Source organism: Colossoma macropomum, unplaced genomic scaffold (assembly GCF_904425465.1).
Source record: "Colossoma macropomum unplaced genomic scaffold, Colossoma_macropomum, whole genome shotgun sequence".
NCBI classification, from domain to species: Eukaryota; Metazoa; Chordata; class Actinopteri; order Characiformes; family Serrasalmidae; genus Colossoma; species Colossoma macropomum.
Genome location: NW_023494788.1, coordinates 12,921,421 through 12,947,854, shown reverse-complemented (window position 1 = coordinate 12,947,854; position 26,434 = coordinate 12,921,421). Strand labels below are relative to the sequence as shown.

Sequence of the window (26,434 nt, the reverse complement as noted above, 5' to 3'; positions counted from 1 at the left end):
TGAAGAAATTGGAATCATAATTATTTTTTCAAAATAAAAAATATTTTTTTTTATTTCCTTTTTACTTGTTTTTGATTTTTTTGCACAGGGTGTTTCAGTATCAGCTAAGAATTTAAATTTCAGTGCATCACTATCACTAAGCATAAGGAATTATCACAGTACTGCGGCGTGCTTCAGTGTGTGAGTGAGAGATTGTTCACCTTGAGGTGCCGCCTCCTCCGCTGGAAGCGCAGCAGCTCCTTGTGCTGGCGGGCAATGAAGTTGACGGCGGCGTACTCCAGCAGAGCAGAGAAGACGAACAGGAGGCACACGGCCATCCAGATGTCGATGGCTTTCACATAGGAGACCTGAAGCAGGGTGACAGAGACAGGGTTGGCAGTGCGGAGTGTGTGCATAGAGAAAACATAGCTGTTGAGTCATTCTCTGGCCCACGGTTCACTGGTGAGTCACGCACTCCTCAGCCGAAGGGTTCAAAAGTTGCCAGTTGGGAAACTCGTAAAATAAGCCCATTTTAATCAAAAACCCCCAGAGGCTTTTCCTCAGACAGGGAAGTAGGCAGAAGCATTGTGCTCTTGCCAACCTGATGCAGGGGGCAAAATATTACTGAATAAAACAGATTTTAAAATGAATTATTTTTCCTGATTTTTGTTCATCAGCAAAATATGTATACAGTTGTCATCATTGGCAGTGATACAGTGGGGCAAAAAAAGAAAAAGACATACAGGACATAAATGATTATCCAGTTTCACCTTATGCAACAACCTACCACTGACTACATGCACTGCTTGCGATTCCATAAAATTCAGCAGCAGATGGGAGCGGAGCAGGGATTTTAAACACCCGAAAGACATTACAGCCTTCATTTGATATAATGGCATTTTTGATTTATAGTGCTATCAAGGATTCTTTTGCTGAAGCAAATATTTGCAGTGTACTGGTTCTATTTTTCCCCAAATATACTTTCATTCCTGTTCCAAATGACACCTGCTCATTCAGCAGTCCAGCAGCAGTCCAATCCAACAACAATCCAACAGATTAACCAACCATCCCATTCTACTGGCTGTACTTTCCTTTAGTGAGTACATATGCTTTCTGTGTGCAACTGAACAAGCATCAACAATGAGTGCGCCTTAAAGTAGCTAAATTTACTGAAGTCTTGTGGGACCAGGCATGATTTCTCAATAAGAACGTCTAGAGACAACCATGTTGGCATAAATGTTGGTGGGAGCGCAAACATATTAGGGTGAAAACAAACTTGAGTGTTAAGTTTCTAAATTAATCCAGTGCTTTGTGAACGCAGAACGCCAATGACACGATGGTGTGCTTGTCAACACTGTCCAATGGACATTAAGCCTGTCGTTAGCCTATGGATGTAAAACCCCCCCAAAAACTTACATTAAGCATGAAGATGTGTGTTGCATGTGCAGAGAACACATTAAGTGTGGTAACGTAAACATTACCTCTTGCAAGGAACAAACTGTTACGTTAGCTAAAGATAGCATTTTGCTGTCTGCCTTGTTTTGCTTGTGTGACTGTTGTGTAGAATTGTGTTCTGGATGTTAAAAGACCATTTATTAAAGGGATTTAGGGGGAGCATATCCTTGTTTGTGGCAGATTTCGCCACAATCCATCACCAAAAGTTTAACATTGTCCCCAGACATGTATTCTATTTACAAGATCATGCCTGGCTAGGGCTGAAATACTCACCATTTTAATATCCAATTTGCAATTTGAAAGGGTGCAATTTTCAGATCGCAAAAGCTGCAGTTTTATTTAAGACTACATTATCAACAATGCTGATACATTAATACATTGTCTTAAGAAGTTTTCAGTGGGGAGATTTAACCTAATATAAATAAACTGTAGATGAGTTAGACCTAACAAAAGCAACTAAACACCCATGAGCCAGGTACAACACAACCAAAAATAACTGATAGTCTGGCACATTATGATCAGTTTTGAAGCATCAAGCCAAAAAACAGGCCTCAACTTTATAGAAAATGATTGCAATTTAAATTGGAGTCACTGTATTGCAAAACAATTAGATATATTTACTAAATTCAGTCAGAAGGAGTGCCTGAATTCTTTTGAATATATGGTGAAAACATCTGTGATTGCACGTGTGCAATCATATAGTAAAGACGTGCATGTGTGTGGTTTGTGTTCATAGTGTATACACAGCATTATCCTTATTAGTAATTTGGCAACAGTTATTAATATGCCATGCCAAATGCCAACAAAGCCACTTTAATTTAAATCTGATTATCAGCAGACAGTGATCTGCGTAAACGCTCAGTTTGTTGAAAGCTGTGTCTTCGGCCTATAAAATGGCTCAGCTGCAGGCTTGTCTGTTTGGTGGAGACTCACTTCATTTGATGAGCCAGTGAACACAACATAGGTGGCATTACTGAGAGCATGGTTCATGAGACATCACTCCAGTGATGAGAGAGAGAGAGAGAGAGCTGGCCTGCTGGTGATACACTCCCTCTCTCTCCCAGATGCTCCACATTTACAGCTTATTTCACCTTCATTTACCTGATGCGAGACTGTAATAACACACCTTACAAGATCAGAATTCGAGTCGTACATGAGAACATGAACATTCTCCTAAAAATCTAATAATGTGCATCACTCTCTTGGGTATGGTTGGAAAAGAGGGGGTTGGGGGGCCGGGGGTGAGGAGGGAGAGAGAAAAAGAGCACGAATGAACAGAATCCTGATGAACCAAGGATATACGTGATAAATTTGGTAGGACTAAAGGGGAAGCAGTATAATAAATGCCGCGAGGAAAGGGGCTGAATGCTGCCGTTTCTATCTGCGTCCAGCACCAATGCAGCAAATCAGTGCGTCATCTCTAAATACAGTATGCGTGCACCATCTCTCGTCTCGGGCATGCGTTGATTATTGTGACAGCACAATGGAATAAGAAGCACGCTTCAAATTTTAGAGCAAACAAATCTCCTAATGTCTGCAAACACTGGGGAATAACATACAGGATATAATTATACAACACTGCCAGATCACGCAAAGTTGCAGTTTACGCTCTCAATCCAGGCTGGAGGAGAGAGAGACCATGAGACCGACAGAGAGATTCTTTTAGAAGTCTTTTTCATGTTAAGCATGACAGCATGTGTTAACCATTATCTTCTATAGCATGGGTTTCAACTTAAATCTGTGACGTTCTAGTTAATATGTTACTTAACAAAGGTTCAGATAAACAGACTAATATAAAATGGCAAGGACAATTCATTTGTAATGCTTAAACATGAATAACTGGTTATTAATAAAATAAAATAAGACATTAGTTCACAGAAGAAAAGTTCCTGTCTTTTCACACGGTAAAATAAAATGCAAAATAATAATAATACATTGATTAAAAACTTGCTTTCAGGAGATGCATGAGTGCTCTGATGGACCCTTCATGTTGAGCATTTGGTTTTTTTTTTTTATTTGTATTTAGAACTGAACTTTGTGGATGGGTTAATTTAATGTGATGTTTTGTTTCTCAGTGGTGCTTCACGTTTTAACTTTTGACTCTGAACAGATGAGATCAGTGTTGAACCTGAATTGGGGAGAATCAATGCACACTTCTCTGTTCATTTGTTTTTAAAGTATTTTTTCAAGATCACGGTTCGGACCACTGAAATACTTTGCTAGGTCTACATCTGGACCAAGTTCCACCAGCCGACAACCTCTGTTCTATAGGGACAGTTGCTGGTTTTAATGACATACCGCTGCATAAAACCCAATGATAATCATACAGATTCCAAATGTTAATAATTCCAGTAAATGTAGAGTCTGTAAGTCACGGTGGAAGTAAATAGGCTACTGCATAGCAACACCAGGGCAACATACAGATATATGCAAAAGTTTTAACACAACTAGTTACATTACATGTTTTGTTGATTTTCTAAGTAAAAATAAGTTAAAACATCCTCTACTGGGAACAAACTTAAATATAGTACATACAGTACAAATAGTGTACAATTTTTATTTATTTGCTTATTGTCACACAGTGGAAAAAGCTAAAACAAAATATAAAACCTTTTTTTTCCCACCATGTAAAATTCACCAAAAAACAGTAATTGTGCATTAAAATGTGCTGAAGTGTGTTCTATGTAGAGAATGTGTACTTATTTCTGCTCATAAAATCAATGAAACATTTTGCAAAAAACAAACTTTTGCATAGGCCTGTATGTTTGCATCAATTAGTAATAATTAGTAACAACTGGATTTTTAAATTGTGTTTTTTCTGTTAAAAGATGAACAGTATTAACCTGTGGTAAAATGATTTCAACATTTAAAAGTGCTTTTTCTACATTTTCTTTTATGTTGTAACTGTACTGCAAAAATACTGAAAATTGTGATCAAGTGGGTCAATGATATCATGACGCCCACTATTCTTGTATTTCATCTGAATCATAGTACTGCATAATTAATGGCATGATTGTCTGACTATAGCAAAGTAGTATCAGACACACGGTTCATCTCATTTGATGTTATCTGTTCCGAAAACAGTATGCAGAATCTTCCATAATGTACAAAAAGGTCATTACATGCTGTCGAGGAGTGTGTGAGCAGATTTAATTAGAAAATCAATTCAATTCAATTTCAAGGCTTATAATCAATGTGACAAATACACCACTTGCAGGTGCTAAGAAGAGATATCACTTAAATTAGGTTACTGGAGCTGAATTCAAATGTGTCTTCTACTGATTCAGCTGTCATAAAACCAATAACATTCAAAGAATACTGGTGAAATATTAGGTAGTGTTGGACAATATACAGTTTATACCAGTATATTAGTTTTGGTGTTGCACAACAATATTGATTTTTAGTTTTAACATAGTTGATACAAAAACCTGTAATGTACAGCACCTGCTGGGTGCTTCAGAGTGCTTTGAAAGAACAGTTTAAAATACATAAAAACTAAATGTTATGTCGGCTTTGGAAAACATTCTTTTAGCTTAGAGTACCAGTTCTCAGAAAGCATGGGTTTATTAACTTTATTAATGCAAACAAGGGCTGCGTGATGGATCAAATATTTGAAATGTATTTACAATATTTATTTTTAGATAAAAGATCACCATCATATACTTTAGATGTTAATATGCCTTTTATGCTCGTAGTTGAGTCTCCTGAAGTCCAAGGCAGTCATGTGAGCCCTCCTTGTATCGTGAGTATGGGTGTGCTAAGCCTCATTACAAAATTGGATATGTGTGTAAATAAGTCAGACAGTACAGTGTTCTGCACACAGGAGAGCAGCGTCCAATTCCTTGTTCAGGCAGTAATACAAACAAGACTCCTATCACTACATCTGTCTAAAATATTAAGCTGCTCTGGATAAGAGCATCTGATAGGAGAGATAAAGAGAGGGAGAGGGTGAAGATGAGAGACAGCATTCTTTCCAGTACAAAAGAAAAGATTTTATACAGTTTGATGTTCGTTTGGTGCAGGGGGGTCCAGCACAATCTGGTAGTTTCCCTACTCAAACACACCCATTAAACCTGGTTATTATCAGATGATATATATGTTGAGTGCGTATGTGTGTGTGTGTGTATGTATATATATATATATATATATATATATATATATACACACACAGAGAGAGAGAGAGAGAGGGAGAGAGGCAGAGAATGTGCAGAAAAACATTAGTTAGTCAATAATCTACTCTCGTCATCATATCTTCATCAGTATAATGTTGATTTTGTATTGTAGAATTAAACATAGAGCTGGACCTTTTTTTGGAGTCTGTGCATGACGTTATTATATATATATATAGACGTATGACGTCTGAAAAACTCCCTCAAAATCCAACCCAATACCTCTGACTTTTAAATTACTAGCTCTGGCTTTCCAGGGTGACTCACAGCAGCACACAGACACCATACTGTTTATTATTCTCTTGACTCAGTAATGCTACTTCTTTCAATAAAAAAAAAAAGTGATATAGTGCCGCTTTAAACACTGGTCTTATTAAGTACTCTGGTATTAAGTATCTCATGGCACTTGTGCTTTACCATAGACTCAGAATGTACTCCGACCTGCAATCATTATGGCATCAAATTCAACATGTGTGAATATTGAGCTTTAGACAAGCAGAGAGAGAGAGAGAGAGAGAGAGAGCTACTGAGAGTGAGAGTTGATTGTTGTGGCTGTTGACTAGGCTAACCTTAGGCAGAGAGGCTCTGGACCCTGAGCTCTGGGTGGTCATGGTGAGCACGGTGGTGATGCCCAGGCCTACACGAGCAGGGGCTGCGTCCATGTTGATCCAGAAGGACACCCATGACAAGATGACAATCAGCAGGCTGGGGATGTACATTTGAATCAGGTAATAACCCATCTGCCTCTCCAGATGGAAGCGAGCCTCGATGCACGTGAACTTCCCTGAAACACACAACATACAAATACAGTTCAAACTGGGCAAAGGGATTCCCTTTCTCATACATATATATATATATATATATATATATATATGACATCTGCACTTGTTATATATATTCATTATCTTACACAGCACTTTTTTTCATAAGACTCCTTATTTCTTCACATGGCATACAATATATTAAAATCCAACAAAGTAAGCACAGTAAACACAACCAAATGTGCAAGAATCACCAGGCTTTGGGTCTATTTAACTTTGCTTCCACCACTCACGCTACTGGAATTGTTAAGCCTCTGCATTTGTTATGAAGCTATAGTCAGTACAGCCTAGCAGCGCAGTATCACAATCACTTGTGTTCAATCAGCAAGATTATTCGTTTAGTTCATCTAATAATGCGCAGCATTAATAATGCACATTAAAATGTTCCATGCTAAACAGAGACAATGCTTTTGGTGTTTTTGTTTATAAGGCTAAGGCTACAGTCAGCACAACACAGCAAACAGAATGCTAAAAAATGATAATCACTGAGGATGTAAACAAGTATGTGAGCAGAAAGTGAGAAGATACAGTTGTGGCACTACAACAACTAGTGCAATGATTAAAATTACATCTACGGTCTAGCTTCTCCACAGGGACTCAGTGGGGGGTGTGGGATTAAAAGGCAACAAAGACAAGTAAACAGATTCCACAGCATAGGCCAGTAGGGACATGGCAAATCAAACCAGACTGCAGCTAATAAATCAGAAATAGGCAACAAATGAAAGGAGTAGTGAAGCAAAATATCAAATGTACACAGTTTACCCAGCACCTCAAATGTACGCAATCAGCCAAGACATGTTTGGTTTCTGACATCTGCTACTTTAGATCTGCTGCAAGGGTACAGGAGGAGCTACAAGTCTAACGTAGGTAAGAAGTAATAGTAGCCGGCCATTTTTATAGATAACAATACATCATACAGCATGGACACAGGAAGATGTTTTAAGCTGGATGCACTGAAATTTTAAGAAGCCTATGGGTAATGTACACCGTGGCATCATGCTAAATGTTTGATTTTTTTTCATTTGAATTGTTTGGACAGTTTACATGAAACAGAAGGTATCATAGCATTCTAGATTGTGGTGGGAAACGACAATGCAAACATACACATATGACCAACACAGCAACCGCTGATTCACTGTCTCTCCTCTGGACGAGTGGATGAACTTTATGCCAATGAGCTGAGCATCGTTCAGTCAGACTGTAGATGACAGGCACAGAACCACCTTGTGTCACGCCCTTAGTTAAGCTACACGTGCACATCTAGCAGGAGTGTTTATTATTACAGTGGTTTAAAAAATTGATGAGAGTAAAAGATAACTATGTTGACTGAAAATTTTGAGTTGGCAATATTTGGCACTGGCACAGAAATAGCCTAACCTGCTTGTGTTGTAACTCTAAATGCAGCATGAACTGTAACAGTGCACAGCTACTGCAGACTCTGAACATACATTAACAACTCAAAAATAAAAATACAAACTTTACACAAAGCACACTCTGGACATTGCTATGCTTAAAATATTTTCAAGTTCTGTGTGTTTTTAAGCAGTTACAGTTAAACAATACTGAAATCTGGGGAGTGCTGCAGCCCCCTCAGCCCCCCTTGCTTCACGCATCCTTGTCATACAGTGTCAGAAACGACATAATAAGGCTAAATGATTTGGACAAAATGTCTAATTGCTATTTTTCTGACCAATATCGTGAATGTGATATCTTAGCAACAGCATAGCAACAACCACTTATCAACTAAGCAACAAACAAGCAATGCCCCAAAGACAATTTGACAACCTTGTAGCAACAACATAGCAACTACCTGGAATGACTACAGAAACCAAAATATCAAAAAAAGGCAATAGTGTTTTGCAACTGCTCTAACATTTTAGCAATATCAGCTAGCTTTTTCAAGCCTTTTTCAAGCCTCACATTCATGAACTTTCACTTTTTAATGAATATTGTACTCATTCAAATTTCAATAACTGTGATAAAATTCTTTCAGCCCCACTACATAAGCAAACTTTTGCATCCAGTTGTAACATGCTATTCGAGATTAGTTGACGCCGGTGGTACAGCGACCTGGCGCTCTGCTTAAAATTCACAGTGATTTCAAACCAGACAGTGATTTTTTTTATTCCATGTAAAAAAAAAAAAATAAATAAAAAATCATGCCACGTCTCTATTAAAGACTATTTACCTACACAAAAAATATGCTGACATCAGCTTTACAGTACTCGAGTTCTATATCTTTTTGACTGATTGGACAGTCGGTTTTTCATGCCTGTCCATACTCTGACTACACACAAGGAGCAAGACAGGAAGAACGAAAAGAAAGGATGAGAGTAAGAGAGGACATCTGATCTCAGAGCGAACGTAGTCTGAACTTGTCCGCTCGCTCGGCTTATTCTAATCTGTTTCATTATGCGGGAGATGAAGCTTGCAGAGAGTGAGAGAGCGTAGCCAGCCTTCCAGCTTCAGCTCCTCACAGACAGGCAGGCAGACAGACGGACAGGTAGACAGATAGACAGATTCGCGCACACTCTCCGACAGCTAGCTCTATCACTTGAGTGGTGTCAAGCTGGGCCGAATTGCCTGGATTTTGTTTGGCGAATGGAAAATGTTTCAGATATGGTATTTGAATGGATAGACTGAAATATGGATTTGAACATTCAATTTATTTGATGTAGTGATGTCAAAGAGCATTTGTGAAATAAACTGCATGCTTTGCATAGTCCAAATATGGCTTATACAACTGATACAGCCATGTGTGACTGCATTTTACACATGAAAGGACGCAAGAATCGCCCAGATGACCTTCTTCTTCACACACACTCTACACCTCTTAATTTCTGAGGAGACAACAAAAGAGCCATGCTCCCCCTGTCCCTTCTGTTTTGGCCTGTTCTATTTTAGATCCTGACTAGATTGGCCTTCAGCCCTTTTTCCCACTTTATCTAGAGAGTAACAAATCCTGACTGGCGAGGATGACCGGACAGATGGTTTTCAGCCCAACTGAACGACCATGAAGGAGAAACAGAGCATAGCCGCAATGCTTCTACACTGCAGCCACACACTATTATCTGCTCAAAACACTCACTGTAACAAAGAATCATAATGTGTGTGCATGTGTATGGCTGTGTATGGCTTTGTGTTTGTGTTTCCTTGTGTGTGTGGAATTCTGTTTGTTTTTGTTTGTGTTTTGTTTTTTTAATAATCTTCCATCTCAGCATGAGTGTGCAGAGGTTTGTGTAGCTGTGTGTGTCTGTGTGTGTGTGTTAGGGCTGCGCCACATATTGTTTGTTAGTATCATTTTCTGATATTCTTGTGCAATTCTGATATTACGGACTGCAATATGCAAATGAGCCCCCTAACTAATCTGAAACAGTTATCTGACATTATTATGTTGATAATAAAAAATCGTCTACAAACATTTCCACTGTCAGCTTTTCGTGTATGTTTTCAAAGTGACATCCAGTTATGTCCAATTATGGTTGAAAGTTAAAAAGAAGTGAAGCCTGGAAGCATTTTCTTAAAATGAAGGATAAAGTAGTCACATAAAACAGGGTTTCTAAATCTTTTGGACGCACTGTCTGGTGGTGCATGGGGCCTACACTGAGGGGGAGCCAATGGTTCTTAAGTCAAAGTGGGATAGTAATGGCATTTTATGTCATAAACATTAGTGAAGAAATATTTGACAATTATAAGAAAGACATATGAAAAGTTTTCAAATGGAAACCAATATTAACACAAGACCTGCAGCTTCTTCTAATACATCTTTTATTGCCTCCCCTGAAATTTCACTCATCCACATGTTCCATATTGCTGTGCTTTCCAGCAGTTTTTTTCCAGCTACAACATTTAATATAGCCTAATGTTGTGATCAAGAAGGCACAGAGAAATATATTTAGCTTAATTTCATTTGCTTCCAAAAATTAGAACGAACAGTTGAATTAAAACTGATTGCTTAGTCAATATTATTTTTATTCATGATTATTTCACTATTTATTGTACTTTGTCATTTATTATTTTTAAGCTGCTGTCCAGGTCATAGTTCTCAGCTTTTCTCTGTCAGCACTTGAGAAATCATTTTTTTTGTGCATTCCCACCTGTGGGCCTCAAAATTTGCATAAGCACAGCGACAGCGTTACTTACAGCCAGCAGAAAACAAAACATGCTATTGTCGATTCTGAAGCAGCAGAATGGTGAGTAAACGGTACCTTTCCCTCCGTGTCGATGTTCTGACAAAGCAAACTACTCCCTAAGTATGTGCAGTTCGCACTGTTAGTGAATTGTCAGAGTGAGCTAATGTTACCCCTACATCACCGAAACTCACCATGTTACATTACTAACATCTGGAATATTCTAAGCCATATCAGTTTTGGTTAATGAAAAGCATTTAACAGCTACTTCAAAAACTATTGACCATTCATCAGCTCTTCCTGTCACTCTGTTACATTCACTAGCTAGCTGTCTATGTTTAATTAGCTTCAAAAATAACTCATTTTAGAAACAGTTTTCACTAGGCTTGGGCGATAATGTAAATTTAGACAAACAATTATCGTCTCCAGAATTATCGCGATAAACGATATTATCGTGTTAAAAATTAATTTACGAAGACAACCCAAGTGAGTAGGTGCATCTCAGTGGAACAGCAAAGGAGAATTATAGCAGTGAATCTTAATTCTGGAAAAAACAGTTATGTTAGAAGAAATAATAATAATTATTAATATTATTATGATTATAGTCTTTAACAACCTAGATTGTTTCATACACAATTAACATTATTATACATCTCAGGCACCACTGTCTTGCTGAAGTACTTATGGCTTGGCAGCTCGTACTGTGAAGTACTTACTGTTTTGCCGCCTTTGGTGATGATCGGTTTTCTGCATAGACGTCATGTAACACTTAACATCTAATGGTTCTCTGTGTTCGTCTGGTTGGAAACCAAAATATTGCCAAACGGGCGCGGTAGCACCCTTCTTCTGTACAAGCTAATCTATTTTTCACCATCTAGGGAGAAAGTCACATGTAGCGGAGTGTTTCATTCGCATATACCCAGCATTCTTTGCCAGACTGAAACGCTACATTCTAATCTTTTCAAGTGGCATTTTAAAAATGTATATTTGTAGTTGATTAGTTATGTTTGCATGGTCTATACTTAAATGCCATTCTTTCTGTTATTGCATAGGTCTAAAATTTTAACCTACCATAGAATACTTGTACAAAGTCAATGGTTAAATATAAAGAATGACCAAAATAGAGAAAAGTCACATGGCAAGGGTACATGATAAAAAATAAGACGATAATTTACTTAATATCATGACTGGTTGAAATTATCGTGATATTCGATAATATCGTTTGTCACCCCAAGGCTAGTTTTCACATGAAAAAATGCCATCCGCTCATTCTGGAAACCTGTTAATCTATGTATGTAACCTACATAGTTATTATATCACTTATTTTAGCTACTACATAGTTCTTACTGTAGCTCAAAATTATGGGAGGCTTAAACAAAGCTCCATATTTTTTCCCATGGTAGCGATACAGCTCTTGGTGAAGAGTACCTCAGTTTGCTAGAACATCGGCAAACATTTCATTGTTACAGCTCTTTATATTTATACACCACATTCAAGCTGATTAATCTATTATTGGTCTATTATTATTAGTTTTTTGCAGCCCTACTGCAGTCACACTTCTAAATGTTTCTGTACATGAGGTAATGAGTGTAGGTCAGTAATGTCAAAGTAAACATGAATAACTATCTAAATGCAATAATAACGGTACTAATGTTTTTAATGCATTTTCCTAGTTTGTTCCTTCAAATCAACTGCTTGCGTGCTGTATGTTTCTGTGACTGACTCTGTCACTGTAGCCCCCTCATCCAAATACAGCTTTTAAACAGTAGCAAGCAGAAAGTAACGCTGTGCTTCTGTCATATATCAGGGGTTCTCAACCATTTCCACCGCAAGGCCCACCTATGTATCACTAGAGAGCATGAAGGCCCACACTCACTGCTGAATCATGTAGACTTACTTTACACCATAATGTCAGGAACTATATAAAATCCATGCTGAACTTGCAGCCAGCAGAAGACAGTGATATAATGCATGTAGTGCTGACTCTCTGCTGGCCAATGTACCTGCAAATAACCTACATTTTCTTGCTGGCTGTGTTTACTGCAAAGTTCATGAGCAACTCTAATCTAACAGAATGTACTGGTAAACTGTGTTCATCCTGTTTTGTACTCATACAGCTAGAACAAAATGCACTGCTTTTTAAATGAAAAAAAAGAGCTTTCTTTAGGGTCAAATTTGAGGAAATAGGACAAATGCAAATAATCGCATTTAACTACACAACAACATGTGATTTATCACAGTTAATTACTTTAATCAGTTGACAGCCCTAATGCAATATTCATGTCATCAAACAAAAGTGAATTAATAATGCAGACTAACTATATTGCAGCATTTGGCTGAACAGTACATTTTTAACACACTGCAAGGCAAAACAATTGCAATACAAAGCAATTTAATCACAGCACCATTATATGCCTATATAGTTCAGCCCTAGTGTTTCTGTATGTTGGGGGCTGTGCTGGTTCTGCACTCCAGAAATGGCAGGGGAGGCTCACATGCACAATCTCAGCATGTGTGTGCAAGCAGCTGACCTGTGTTGTAGTGCTTGGTGCAGTAGCGCAGGTCCTTCTCCTCCTTCAGAATAAACTGGGGTAACGTCAGTCCGTCAGCCACCTGCACTGCCCCCTTCTCATCCCACTCGAATATCAGATCATTCATCGTGTAGCCAACTGTTAGAAAAGAGAGGCAAGTTGAAGCTGGGCAATGTGACATCACCATGCTTGATTTAAGAAGGTAGAGAAAGGAAGATCATAAAATTGGTTAAAATTAATATACTGCATAATGGGCTGACATCCAGTTACTTTTTACTGTACTCTTTATGCCGTTACTATACATTGGTAGTTGCTGTTTACAGGCTCTCTGTAATTAGGTTTTAAGGCCAGCCTTCATTTATTTAATTTCTATTCAAAGCAGCCATTTTTCAGTGTCGTGGAAAAACGCAGAAAACATATATTTAACAGATAATTATACAGAAGCCTCAACAACTAAACAAAATGTATTTTTTTCAGTATTTACTGTGTTCACCTTTGCCTTTATTACAGCATCCATTCTTTTCAGGAAACTTACTTTCAGTTCAGAGAAATCTACAAGGATATTTTTCAGGGAAGTTCGGTCTTAGAAGTTGGTTGCATTTTCTACTTCTTACAATCCAAATAATCCCAAATGCATTCAGTGATTTTGAGGTCTGGACTCTGGGGAGGTCAGTTCATTGTTTTGAGATCTCCAGTAGCTTTTTTTTTTATTTCATTTTTTAATCACAGATTTTTAACTGCTACACATCCTTTCAGACCCATAGTGTTGAGTTGTCTTCTCACTGGGGAAGGACAGGAACTTCTGTGGATTTTTCAGACCTGAAGCAGGAGCTTGATTTTCTCCTCATTTTCCTCAAAGATGAAAGGTTTATGCACTGTTTATCTGATGGTGACAGTTTTGGTGGTCTACCTGGTCTTGTGCAGTGTTAGGAATTCCATTTCCCAATGTCATTTAATAATTTTTGAATTCTGGTTTTGGAAACTCCTTTATTTTCCACTGACTTTACCATTCCTTAATCAAGAGGATTATGTTACATCTAATCAGAAATATCTTCTTTTGGTAAAATTATGGCCATTTTGACTGGAAATGAAATAACTGAAGAACGGTCTCTGATTTTGCACAGTAATGCATACAGTCAGTACCTATAGCATACTATAGGAAAAGTGCACTGTGCCACAGTTTATCCCGAGAATGATTACATTTGTCATACTGCCCTCCCATAAAGCAAATACAGTGTGTTAACACTCAAGAGTAAAGGTGAATCTTATAATCTGGAATGATTAAAGCTCATAAAGGAGAAAACAGGCATCACATAACCAATCACACTGAACAACTTCTGACATCGGTTTCTCGCACTAAGCACCGGATTGCTTGAATCTGCCGCACCCCTGAGAACAATAACTAAATAAAAATCTATAAGTGCACGGGCAGGAGCAGCCAGTAGCCTGAGCTTGCAGCATTTCCCCACTGACTGCTGGATCTACTTGAAGGCAGGACTTAAATCACTGTGCTCTTCATCTCTTCCTACGAGCCAGCAAAGCATCCGTCTCTGAGCCAGTGAATAAATCCTGGCTGGCTGGTCGTGAGGAGCAGGGCGTACTTACAGCTCTCCAGCTGCATTATACAGGTCTGCACATCCATAGGAAAATTCTTCAGGTCCATAGGGCAGGCCAGAACCAGTGTTATCCTGTTAATAACAAGAACATCACAGCTAAACTACAAAAAGCAAATTCAATATCAATCATCTTCTCGCAACAAGTCAGAATCTACACAATAAAATACTGAAAAAAATTCTGAAAAAAATTAAAGAAATGGTGAAAATCAAACTAGCAAAATTCTCCACTTACTTCAAAAGAAGTCCATCAGTTAAGACATGTTTGGTCTCCAAATCTTGCTTCTTTAGTTTAGAGCTGAAGCGTTACTAACAAACACTAGAAGTCAGTAGTCACCCAAATCTTTTGTTAATACAAACTTCTCTCAAACTAATCAAAGTCTTCAGTAAGGTTGTTTAAAATTGTTGATGTGGTTTAGAGCACAGTATGATATATGAAAATGAACAAAACCTCACTGTGTAGGCAGCCACTTCAGGCAACAGGTGTTGTGCCTACTCACTTACACAGGTATATGGGCACTAGAGATTACATTCGAGATTTCTGTTGTTTCTTTTTATAAATAACTATTAATCTTGATTTTTTTAACTTAAGATAGAAGTTTATGAATAGAAACAACAGAAGTGAAAGTGGTGAAAGTAATCTGTAGTCTCCTTATGCCTGCATGACACGGGCACATACAATGGAGAGTTAGAATACGGCACAACACCTGTTATCTATAAAGGCTGCATGCTGCATACAGCTACACAGTGCAGATTTGTTCATTTTTATAGCTTACAGGACGTCACATTGTGTCCTAAACCACTCTGACTAGTCTGCATGGCCTGGACATGGTTTGAGAAGCTTGAGAGAAGTTTTGGGGATATATGTCCAGAAAAGATATGGGTGACTATTGACCTCTAGTGTTTGTTTGTAATGTCATCCTCCGGCATTTTAGAAGCAAAATTTGCATAGCAAACATTTCTTAGCTGATTGACTACATCTGGTTTAAATGTTTTTTATGTATATTATTATTTTTTTTACCAAACTTAATAATGACGACTTTTACAGATCCCAATGAACCATTTCAAGAAATGAGAAAAGCACAGTACAAAACGTGACAAAGCAAAATCAAATCACCATAAAACATCCTCTTCTACTTAAATATGAATGGGTTATGTTTTGAAAGTCCACACTTTTAAGAGTATTGCTTATTTCAGTGAGCTGTGAGTGAGAAATAACTAGTATCAAATAACAACATCCTTTTGTTATTGCAGCTTCTCAGTGTTAAGCATAAGCCGAGGCTTATTTAAAACGCAGTCTTTCTTCCAACATCTAGTTTTGGCGCAGAAATGAGTCTGAGGCAGTGCACTTCACAAATATACTGTTCCGTCCATCTTGTGATAGCATCACCACGGCAGGATAACAGTTATTTACCAGCGATTTTCAATCAAAGTGTACCGCGACTGGCGCAATTTAAAGTTCACAGCCAAGACCAAACTGAACTGAAGGGTTCATTTGATGGTGTCAAGTTAAGAGATGAGGAAGCTCTAGACTCTACACAAAGCTATTCATTACACTCCTGTCCTCCAAGCCCTGTTTAACACTGTGCTGCAGGACAGATGAGATCTAAAATCAATTTGGAAATTGGAATTGACTGTTTGCTGTTTTTAGAAATGCATAGGCTATTATCTATTTTGTCTGAGCTTTATCACAAAAAATGAAACACTATAAAAGAAAAAAGCCTCAAGTGATACAACCTAAATAAACAATTCATCTCATTATGTAAATCAGGCTTTCTAATACAACACTTTTCACCTTATGCTATATAACACGTTCCCGTTCTTGGAGATCCGCAGTAGCTTGTTGTCGGTGGTGACCTCGTGGAAATTGGCTCCTTTTTCATTGGCGAAGAAGAGATCAGGCTTCCAAATGGAGTCCAACATGGAGGGGTCCAGGTCGAGCGAGTCGTCGGGGTATTCGCTGTAGGCCAGCCGCGGGTCATTCCACTGCTGTCTTAGGAAAATGTTCACTCTGTAATCCTGTGACACATAAGCGCAGCAATGTCAACAGAACAAAGGTGAGAGGAGCACAGCATGTCCTCCACATGCTCTCTGCTAGCATCAGCACTGCCAGTCTACGCTGCTGCTTTTCAGCACAATCTACCCATATAGTAAGGCTGCACTATATAGACAAAATACTATTTTACTATTTATATTTATACTGCTAAATATTGCAATATGCCATGCAATATATTAAAAACTGAGGTGAATCCTCTTTTTAAAATGGTTAAAGATTTGTCTACATTATTCAGACCAAAACAAAGGTTAAAAACAAATGGGTCTTGGCTTGGATGTATGGTTCTAGGAAAACACCTTCAAATAAAGATAGTGTTGTAGTACTCAATTCTCAGGTCTTGTGGTCTTGAGAACACAAATTAATGATCTCATTCTTGTCTTGGTCTCAACAGTAATTTTACTCTGTCTTTAGCTCAATTTTATTTAATATTATCATCATACTTTTATTTCAACTCTAAGAGCAGTAAGATTCTTATTAAGTGTTGGTTAGAAAAGCTCAAGATCCTGAAACGCTTAATGGAAAACCGTCCAGTCAGGGTTTTTTGTCCTGTAGTATCTAGGTAGATACAGCTCTCTCACTGGTTACAGCTTCAGGAGCTAGACAGAAGGCCTTACACATTACCATAATATAGCACACTATGCCTATGAAACGTCCAGATATATTTAGCAAGTGACAGTGGAATCAACCGAACATGTTTTGAATCCCAATGGGTCACTGTCACTATGCTTCCTGGGAGTCCTAGATACATAACTGATTGTCAATACAAGTAGTAATTAGGGGTTTCAGTCAAATGTTACCAGTGAAAAACAGCAGAAAAGGCTCTACACCAGGACTGGTTTCTGAGGGAGTCACTGTAAAAGTGCAACATACATGGTCAAACATATGGAAATGTCTGTTGCAAGACTTAAATAAAAATGTCTTCTTTTACAAGCTTCAAATGTCCCTGTTCAATCTAGAACTGCCAAAAAATGTTCATGTAAACCAATGTTAGCTTAGCACTAACATACTATAGAAATCTTACAGGGGAACTAGCATCGTTGTAGTGCACTGTTGTAGCATTATCATAGATTTGAAGATTTATGGTCTGAACTAAAAGCCTAGCTCTAATAGTTGTGGTTTGCCACTGCATTAAGAACATTAAGATCAAGAAGAAGGGACAAATATATTTTAAACATATCATGATCTCCTTCTAGAGGTTAGATTGGTTTATATTATCATTACTATTATTATTATTACTACTACATAATTTTATATTCTTATATAACTGACCACAATTTCTTTTTTACTCATGTATTTATTTTGTTGTTACATTCTTTAAAAAACTGTTGATCTGGTCTTGAACTTGTCTCTCAGCTGCTACAAAGTTTGGAATCTGACCCTATTTGTCCAAGTCTCGGTCATGATTTTAAACTTAAAAAGATGTTAAACTTTAAAAAGGTACTTCATATTTATACACGTACATCTCATTTAAAAAACAGTTCTTTCAAGAATCATCCACTGTAAGGTTCTTTAGGGAACCAAATGTTCATTCCAAAAAACCCTTTTTTGGCATTTTATTTTAAAAGCATATTTGTGTCTGCTGGACTGTGGGAATGTATTCATTCACCCACAGAAACTCATCCAGAGCTATGATTCAGAATGCTCACAGCACACAAACTAATTCTTGTGTCTGAGCAGATCTGCATACTGCAGCCTTTCTGTGATCAGTATGACAAAAGCCAATGTTATTATGATTAACAAACAATACATAGTGCAGTTCCATCATTTGGCTAAATGTGATTTGAATGCATCAGTGCGTTTCTTTCCAAATATAATTTAGAATAATCGATATTTGTGAAGACAGGCTGGCAAAATGTGAGCTGTGTAAAAACCGACCCCATAAAAGCAGCAGCAGTTCACTCCCAAAATCGTGACTGCCAGTCGTGACTGTGAGCTCCTCTGAAAAACAGTCATGCAGTTCTATCATTTCTGGGAGATCATTAAACTGTCTGGGCAGTAACGCACCTCTGGGTGACTTATCAGCGCAGGAGGAAATATACCAGGTGACCTTTGTGATGGCAATCAGCCACAACATTCCAGGGCAATTATATTAATGTGAGGTGACCCTTTAGTCCGGCAAATTACAAAATATTTTGACGGAGGAGAATCATCTGTTTCAGGTTATTAGATTTACGTCTCGGAAAGAACAATCGCTACAGCACAGTCGGAGTAGCAGTCTTTATTGATTTCACCATGTCAATATTTTTCCCTTATAATAAACAACCCACGCCCGCTGTAAAATAACAATCAACTTCTATATAATAAATATACAGAATATGTCCACTGGAAAAACAGCAGTGCAGCACGGCAAGCTAGTGGTGCACATTTCCTATAATGTTATGGCCTCAGGTGATTTCTCAGGTGCTCGGCTCGCCTGCGCTATTGTCCGTATTGTTTTAGGAGCATGCTAGATTACCACGAGCTTCACAGTCCGCTGTAAATCGTTCTCTCTAGTCAACTATGGTTATCTGACATTCATTACTGCAGCCAATCTTTGGACAGAGAACAGTGTGCCTAAAGCGAAAGGCTACCCTTCAAAGGCATAGCTATTTTCCAACAGAATGATCTAGCAAACAAGCAGAGAGTGGGCACACATTCATCAGCACAAACTAAAGGGGAAAGTAAAAAAAAAGACTTCATATTTCCCTCTATGATTTCTCCAGGCTAAAGAGACTGATTTATGACAACAGCCCACACATAATGTGATTCAAGCCCAAGGCCAGATCCCTTCCTGACGGTGACATATTAGAAAAAGTTTGGCTGTTCGCACGAGTCTGCCATGACTAACTCCGCAAACAAATGGCAGACTTTCTTGGATTTATGTGCTCGCTCTCTAACCTCCTCTAGAAAATGAAGAGCCGGTGAGCTAATTAAATAGCCACTCACCACTCCCCTGGGCATCGTACCTTCAAAACGGCGTAAACAATTAGGACAGGCGTGGTCCAGGGGGGATTGCTGGTCCCAGCAGTGGCCGGAGCTGGGCGGATCATTACGGCATGAAAGATTGTTCTCAGCAAGCTTATAAGCACTAAAGATTTATTGACGTCATTCTGGTTGCGAGCGCCTCACCCCAGTCCTTTGGCCAGCCTCTCACGGGTCTGAACGTGAGTGCCGGCCACTCGGATCAATTCCACTAGCTGTGGCGGAGAAAAGGAGTGGAAAATGCTGCATTTGTTCTGCATGAGCTGCTCCTGCAGGCCACAGCAGTTTCTGGGCTGCTCAGTAGCAGGGTTTGGCGTCTGAGATTCTTGTATAGGCCTCCTGGAGAACATTTGAAAGGACTGTGAAGTGCTCGTAATAGGGTGTGAATAGATATCAGCAGGCGTGCTTCATCACCTCCCATTGTACCCTTAAGTAATATAGGGTGTTCTGTGTACAGTTTATCCGACAACCTAGCAGGGGAAGTTGTCGGACTGCGTGTGAATCAAAAGCGCGGGCGTTTTAGGGCAATGCCGAGTCAGCTCTTGCATGTATGAGTGTGAAAACGCACTCACACACTATGCGTGCTTAATCAAACATTCAATAAAACAGCAATGTGACACCACAGCCTATAGGCAAAGGCTTTCAAAGGCATTCAGGCTGCTGCCAGAATCCTTTCTGCATTTCCTTTAGAACTCGGGCAAAATGTATGCCATGGAATAACTAATTCCTGCTAAGAAAGAACTTCAGAATTGGTTTTTACAGTGCTGTGCAAAAGTCAGAGACCACCCTTCATTTATTTTATTTCCAATCAAAACTATGAAGTTATTAAGTAGAAGTTACTCATTTTATTTTTCTTGATATTTCTCAGAAGATATAGTCAAAGGAAAATAAGCTAAATGGGTGAAAAAGGCAAAAAAAAGCAGGAGTTTCCAAAACTGAAGTTAATAAAAATTCTTAAAAGTTGGGACCCTTAACAACCGTGCAACACCTGGTAGACACCACAACTGTTCCTCTCAGATAAACAGTACTTAAAGCTTTCAACTTTGACAGAGAGGAGAAAATCAAGCTCCACCATTACTCGTGTTTCTGTCCATCCTTCCACTGTGAGAAGACAACTCAATGCTATGGGTCTGAAAGGATATGAAGCTGTCAAGAAGCTGTTACTGGACAAAAGAAATAGATAAAAAAGAAGAAAATTTGCACTAGAATACTAAAACGACATTTGAAATGAGGAGTAACGTTAAGGGATTACTTGGATCATGAGAAGCAGAAAATACAATCAACTTCTAAGACTGAACTGAACATATTCCTGCAGATTTCTTTGAAAAACTGAAAGCAGAGTTGAGGCTTTTGCATATTACATAATTAAATGATTTCTTAGTTCAGTTATAACATGAAATTGTTATGAATACACTGCCTAAGCAGGTTATTATAGTTCTTAAATTTTCATTAGCTTTCTTTTTATATTATAATTTTTTGACTGCTATTTTTTGTTGTATTAATAGTTTTATTTAATTATAATATCTGTATTACAATAGTTTTGAAATAGTTTTGGCCTAAAATGTATTTTAAAAATCTGTTCTTGGTGGAGAAGTACATGCTGGGGTTGTGAGATAAAATACTCCCAAAGGAAAATAGATTTTTTCAGATGTTCCACTATTCTACCATCATCAACATTACATATAAAAACTCATGTCAGAAGTCACTGGTGGTTTTGGATGGTAAATATATTGTATTTGTGTTGTAGGCAAGGCTACTCCTGGTTTCTATCACCACCACTGTAAAGACATCAGAGTAAGTTTCTCTACAATGAACCATTTCACATTAGACCACTGTGAATGATTTCATTTACATCTCAATGATTTAATTATACAGACATTTGGAAAATGGCAAATTTGGCTGGAAATTAAATGGAAAAATGGAAGATGTAGGGTTGTTCAATTTACAAATATGCAGTTTGCAAATATGCAGAACTGACTTAGATTTCTCTTCTGAACATGTTTAAATCTTGTAATTCTGCTAGTCTCAGTCATGTTAAGAAGAATAAAAGTAGCTGTTTTATCCCAGCTCCTTGATACAGTCTCCAACAGACACTGTGAAATTATACATACAGCATACTACACATCTTTTCCCTCGTTTTGGAAGCTTTACTGTGAATCTGGACAGCACTTTACATGGTGAAGGTAACTGAAACCTATTAAATGTCAGTCAGAGTTAGAGGTAGTCTGTTTACATGCCATGTTTTAACAAGTTTAGCTTCTTATTTGCTGGTGATGTCGAGCAAAACAAAGTCAATCTCAATGCTAACATTAACTGTTATTCACTAGCTATGCTAATGTTAGCAGTCTTTAAATATCTTTTAAATATCATTGTGCAGGCTGGCAGATGAAGCCCTCATCCAGGGATCCACTGAGGAGACCACAGTGGGAATATATATATTTTCAAACAAAGAGATGCCAGTGATCAACCAGACCTTGACCTTAATGTGTGCTTTGAACCTAAACTACCCTCCTGAACTCAAGTACACCTTCAAAGTGCTTTAGAAGGTTGTCATGGAGCTGGAACTCTCCAACACACTCTCCAAGGAAGCCCAAGTCCTTAAAAACAGATTTTATCAGTGAACCCGTCTTGGGATAAAGTCATGTTTAATGGATAATATGCTTTACATTAAAGAAAAGCTTTAAATTAATATCAAAACGTTATGTTGATTTAACAAATGAAAATTTAGTGTGTAGAACATGATAACATCATTTTAAGTAAACCTAACTTTTATTTATGCAACCGATGTACGATTATTTTTTTTCAGTGAAGGGTGGTCTCTTGACTTTGCACAGTACTGTATTACGTTTTACATGCAAGTGAATAAATATGAGACTCACCATTGTTGTTTCAGCAATGGATCCAAAACTGTTAATAAAAATGTTGCATGTTACGTTCACAGGGGGGCCTGTGGAAAAAAAGCAAAAAGGACGTATTAACCAGGCAGGATGTAATACTGGTCAAGCTAACAATAACAAATTAACCCCATATACTCAGTTAAACTTTATGCAGCATTTGATATCAGAAGTTTACAATTCAGAACTTACCTGCTTGTTTCTTTTGACGCTTAAGACATGCAAAAGTCAATTTCAATACCATTAACATCCTAAACTACAGACTACAGTCATTAACCTTGAAATACATAACTGACCAAGGTGACACTGGCTAAAGGTATTTTCCCTAAAAATAAAGACAGTCTGTTGTCAGATAAGGAAAGATACTTTGTGAACAGACAAGCTAAAATAAATTCCTCTCAGAGGACAGCCTCAAGGTTAGAGACAATAATGCAACGTTGAGGTGACCCTCCTCAGTGGGCCGGAATACCTGCTAGTACAAGTATTAATAAGATTAGACCATGGCATGAACAGACTTTCAATGAAACCTGAGAGGGCATTGCTGTAAACAAGCCAGCCATTATTCTTTACGCGAGTTGTGAGGTCCATGTCTATTGTATGATTGCCAAGATGCTTTAATATCAAAGGTCTTTCAAGGAGACAGAAGTGCTAAAGTGTATAACAGAATCCCTATGTTTGCAACAGAAGAATGAAAAGTAAAGACGCCATCACCTCTGTATTGCGGTATAAAACGGAGAGGGGATATTCAAAGTGACGCAGCGCTCACAACCTCATAAATACTCTGTCAAACTGCTCCACGCTTCCAATACGGTCACGCACAGGCCTGCTAAACAGCCTGTTGAAAATGCAACTCCGTTTCTGCCCACAGTCCAAAGCCATAGAGCATTTCACAGTGCTGAATAGGTAGATTATCAGTGCAGTTTTAATCACTTTTAGGCTTGCAAATTTCCTCTACGATATAAAAGTATATACCCAGTGGACCTTTTTATCTTGGTATGCAGCCTGAAGTTTTGCATTATAAGAAAAAAAATGAAACAAATCAGGCTTAATTGTACAAGACACCAGGGTTATTTCCAAAAAAATGGTGTGAATCAGCATCAGCATGTTGTAAAAGAATAGTCCAGTGTTTTTCAGTCTAATCTCTGTAGAAGGCCATTAGAGCTAGGCATATTTGCATGAACTCAGCAGGACAAATAACGTGCTGGTGCATCGTTCACTGAGGAGAAAAGACCTTGTTCAGAAGACAACAGAGCCTCATTGGCATCCAACACCATACCGACACTGTCTGCTTCATTTACTCCTCCAACATGAACACCTACCAGTTTCCCATTGCTAATGTTAAATAATAAAAACATTTTCAATTTTTTTATTATTCAAATTTTGAATAATAAAACGTGTTTTCAAATTCACACCTTCTCATGTTGTGGACAGAATATAGCAACAAGGTCCACAGGACCAATGCCTGTGATAAAATGGATGCCAGGTAAATAATGCAGTTCAGTTCAGGAAAGTACAGTTTATTGCAGTCAAAAGAACATTTATATTTTATTTGTTAGGCCAAAAAGATATTTTTATGTTACATATAATATGTTTGTTTTAGGATTAAACAGATGAAGCCTAACAACATACTATATCACTGCACATCATGAGTATGTACAGTATGAAAAGTTTATCCAGACTAAACAACGTTTGAGATGTTTGTGAAAGCAAAGTGGAATTCTAACTTCATCCTGGACAGACTATATTATGATGTCATTATTTTATAGTCTTTTTTATTACATTTATATAGGATCTAATGATAGCCATTATTGTTGCTACATGCTAATTTAAGTGGCACTATCATTAAAATCAAAAGGCTTTGGGAATGATGATGGGCCAGTTCAGGTCAGTTTTGTAAAGAATTTTGTTGAGCTTGAGTCAGTTTTGGACTCGATGGTATGGTCTGGGTCGGGTCACGTTCGGACAAAATTTTGCTGGGCTCAGTTCAGGTTGAGACGCAAAACTTGATGATTGGGGTTGTGGACAGGAAGTTCTCAGGCTGTGTTCAAGTTCAGAATCAGGCCCGATTTAAGTTCTAACGACAATGGTCAGTTGCTTTAAATACATGTATAAAAGAAACCAATGAGCAAGTGCTAAAGCAACCTCCCAGTGGTTTCTATTAGAAGTGTGTTTTGAGCCAATAGGTTTTCTGTTGTTCTTTAAGTTCAGGGAAACATGCTGAAATTCTGGTCTGGGTGAATCGACCAAACTCCACAAATGTGTCAGATAGAGATCAGGTTGAAAACTACTAGAGTATTCCTTTAAGGCCACTCTGGTCTATATGTGCACTGGGTGGCTTCTTATCCTTACGCTGCTGGTGTTCTCTCTCCACTGGGTAACACTTTGCTTGGAATAATTTGTCTGGTCTTGACATTCCTGGCTGCATGTGACGCAGTGCTATAGGGAGATGTAGCGTCCTCGCTGCCGCTGCAGTTCATTTGCCGGCCCCTCCAATGAGCAGAAGGGAAAGGGAGAGTGCTCATTAACTGTCAGGCCGGGTGACTCATTGCCCAGAATGATTTGCTTTACCAGGCTTTTGCCAAATGATCTGCTGGGCCCTGCAAACAAAGCACTCCTGAACACAACACGCTGAGAAAGGGCCGCAACAGCCGGCTCAAGTCGACTTTTCTTTTCTTTTTTTTGCTCCGTGTTAGCGAATCAAATGCTCGTTTCAGCGCCATACCACCCCACACATTCTGTGCACAAAATGAAGTAGTTAAGAAGCGTCACACGTTTCACTGCGCTTCTGTATATTGCGCCATCATAAACATGACACAATCCCACCCCGATAGGGCTGCGCTGTCGCCCCCCACTGCCTCCCCTCCTTGGGAAAGAGCCAATCCAAAAGAGGGTGGCTTCTCGAAGCTTCTTCAATGGCAGCTACCAGTAAGCTGAGACAATTCTGTTCTTAAAAAGCTGAATGAAGACATTCGCAGATTCATTACTGGGATTATTTTTGTCACTTACGGGCAATAGATCACTTTTCCAGCTTCCCCCTGGGTGAATATAACCTTCATGGGCTGCAGACAAATTACAGGTTTGCCCACAGATGCAAATGCAGAGGAGAGTGCAGCGAGCCTGGAGAGCAATTCACCATTTTATTAACCAACGCTGCAACTCAGCATGATGACTCGTTTATAGCTGCTTTCAGACCACAATGTCTCAGCCAAGTCATCAGTAGCTCTGTTGGCAGCAGAGAACTTTGAGAATGATGTCAAACCAAATCAAGGCATTGATTTAAAGGGACCATATAACGAAAAACTGAATTTTCTTTGCTGAAGACACTGATGTAGTATGTAAACACTGTTAAAGTTTCAACATGTACCATTCACCGTCTGGTCTACATGGTCCATATATGGGAATTAAGCTGTTAAAATAGGCCATTTGGAATTTATTGTTTTTGTGATGTCATATTGTGTGATGTTATAACTGTTAATTTCATCAGTGTAGGCACCTTAACTATCACCTTTTTATCTCAAAATCTACATTATACTGTATGATAAAACAGTACCACTTACAACAAAACTACCTAAAGGGTTTATGAATGGTTTAAAATGTTTATTTATGGTTAATTAGGTCATAAACACACTAAAACCATTAATAAGAAGTTATAACACATTTAAAACTGGCCAGCAGTGACCTGTCATGTCTGAAGAATATGAATATCTGATGAAGCTGACAGGTTTGATGCTGACTGATGAAGAAGAGAAAGTAAGATAAATAAGCAACAAGAGGTTTAACAGTAAAAATAAATGTGGGCTCATGATTCTGGCAAGCAACAGGTCG

At 38.3% G+C, this 26,434-nt stretch overlaps 1 protein-coding gene across 2 annotated transcripts in view; it reads right to left on the bottom strand.

Annotated features, from left to right (window-relative positions):
- The window catches only part of glra1 (glycine receptor, alpha 1), a 78,994-nt gene that overhangs the window by 18,627 nt on the left and 33,933 nt on the right, over window positions 1-26,434 (bottom strand). For both annotated transcript variants that reach the window (XM_036568512.1, XM_036568513.1), the window contains 6 exons: window positions 22,595-22,662; window positions 16,494-16,717; window positions 14,691-14,773; window positions 13,086-13,223; window positions 6,173-6,387; window positions 201-347 (listed from right to left, as the gene is read on the bottom strand). In XM_036568512.1, the coding sequence (XP_036424405.1) occupies window positions 201-347; window positions 6,173-6,387; window positions 13,086-13,223; window positions 14,691-14,773; window positions 16,494-16,717; window positions 22,595-22,662 (875 nt within the window). The remainder of the gene's footprint in view (window positions 1-200; window positions 348-6,172; window positions 6,388-13,085; window positions 13,224-14,690; window positions 14,774-16,493; window positions 16,718-22,594; window positions 22,663-26,434) is intronic.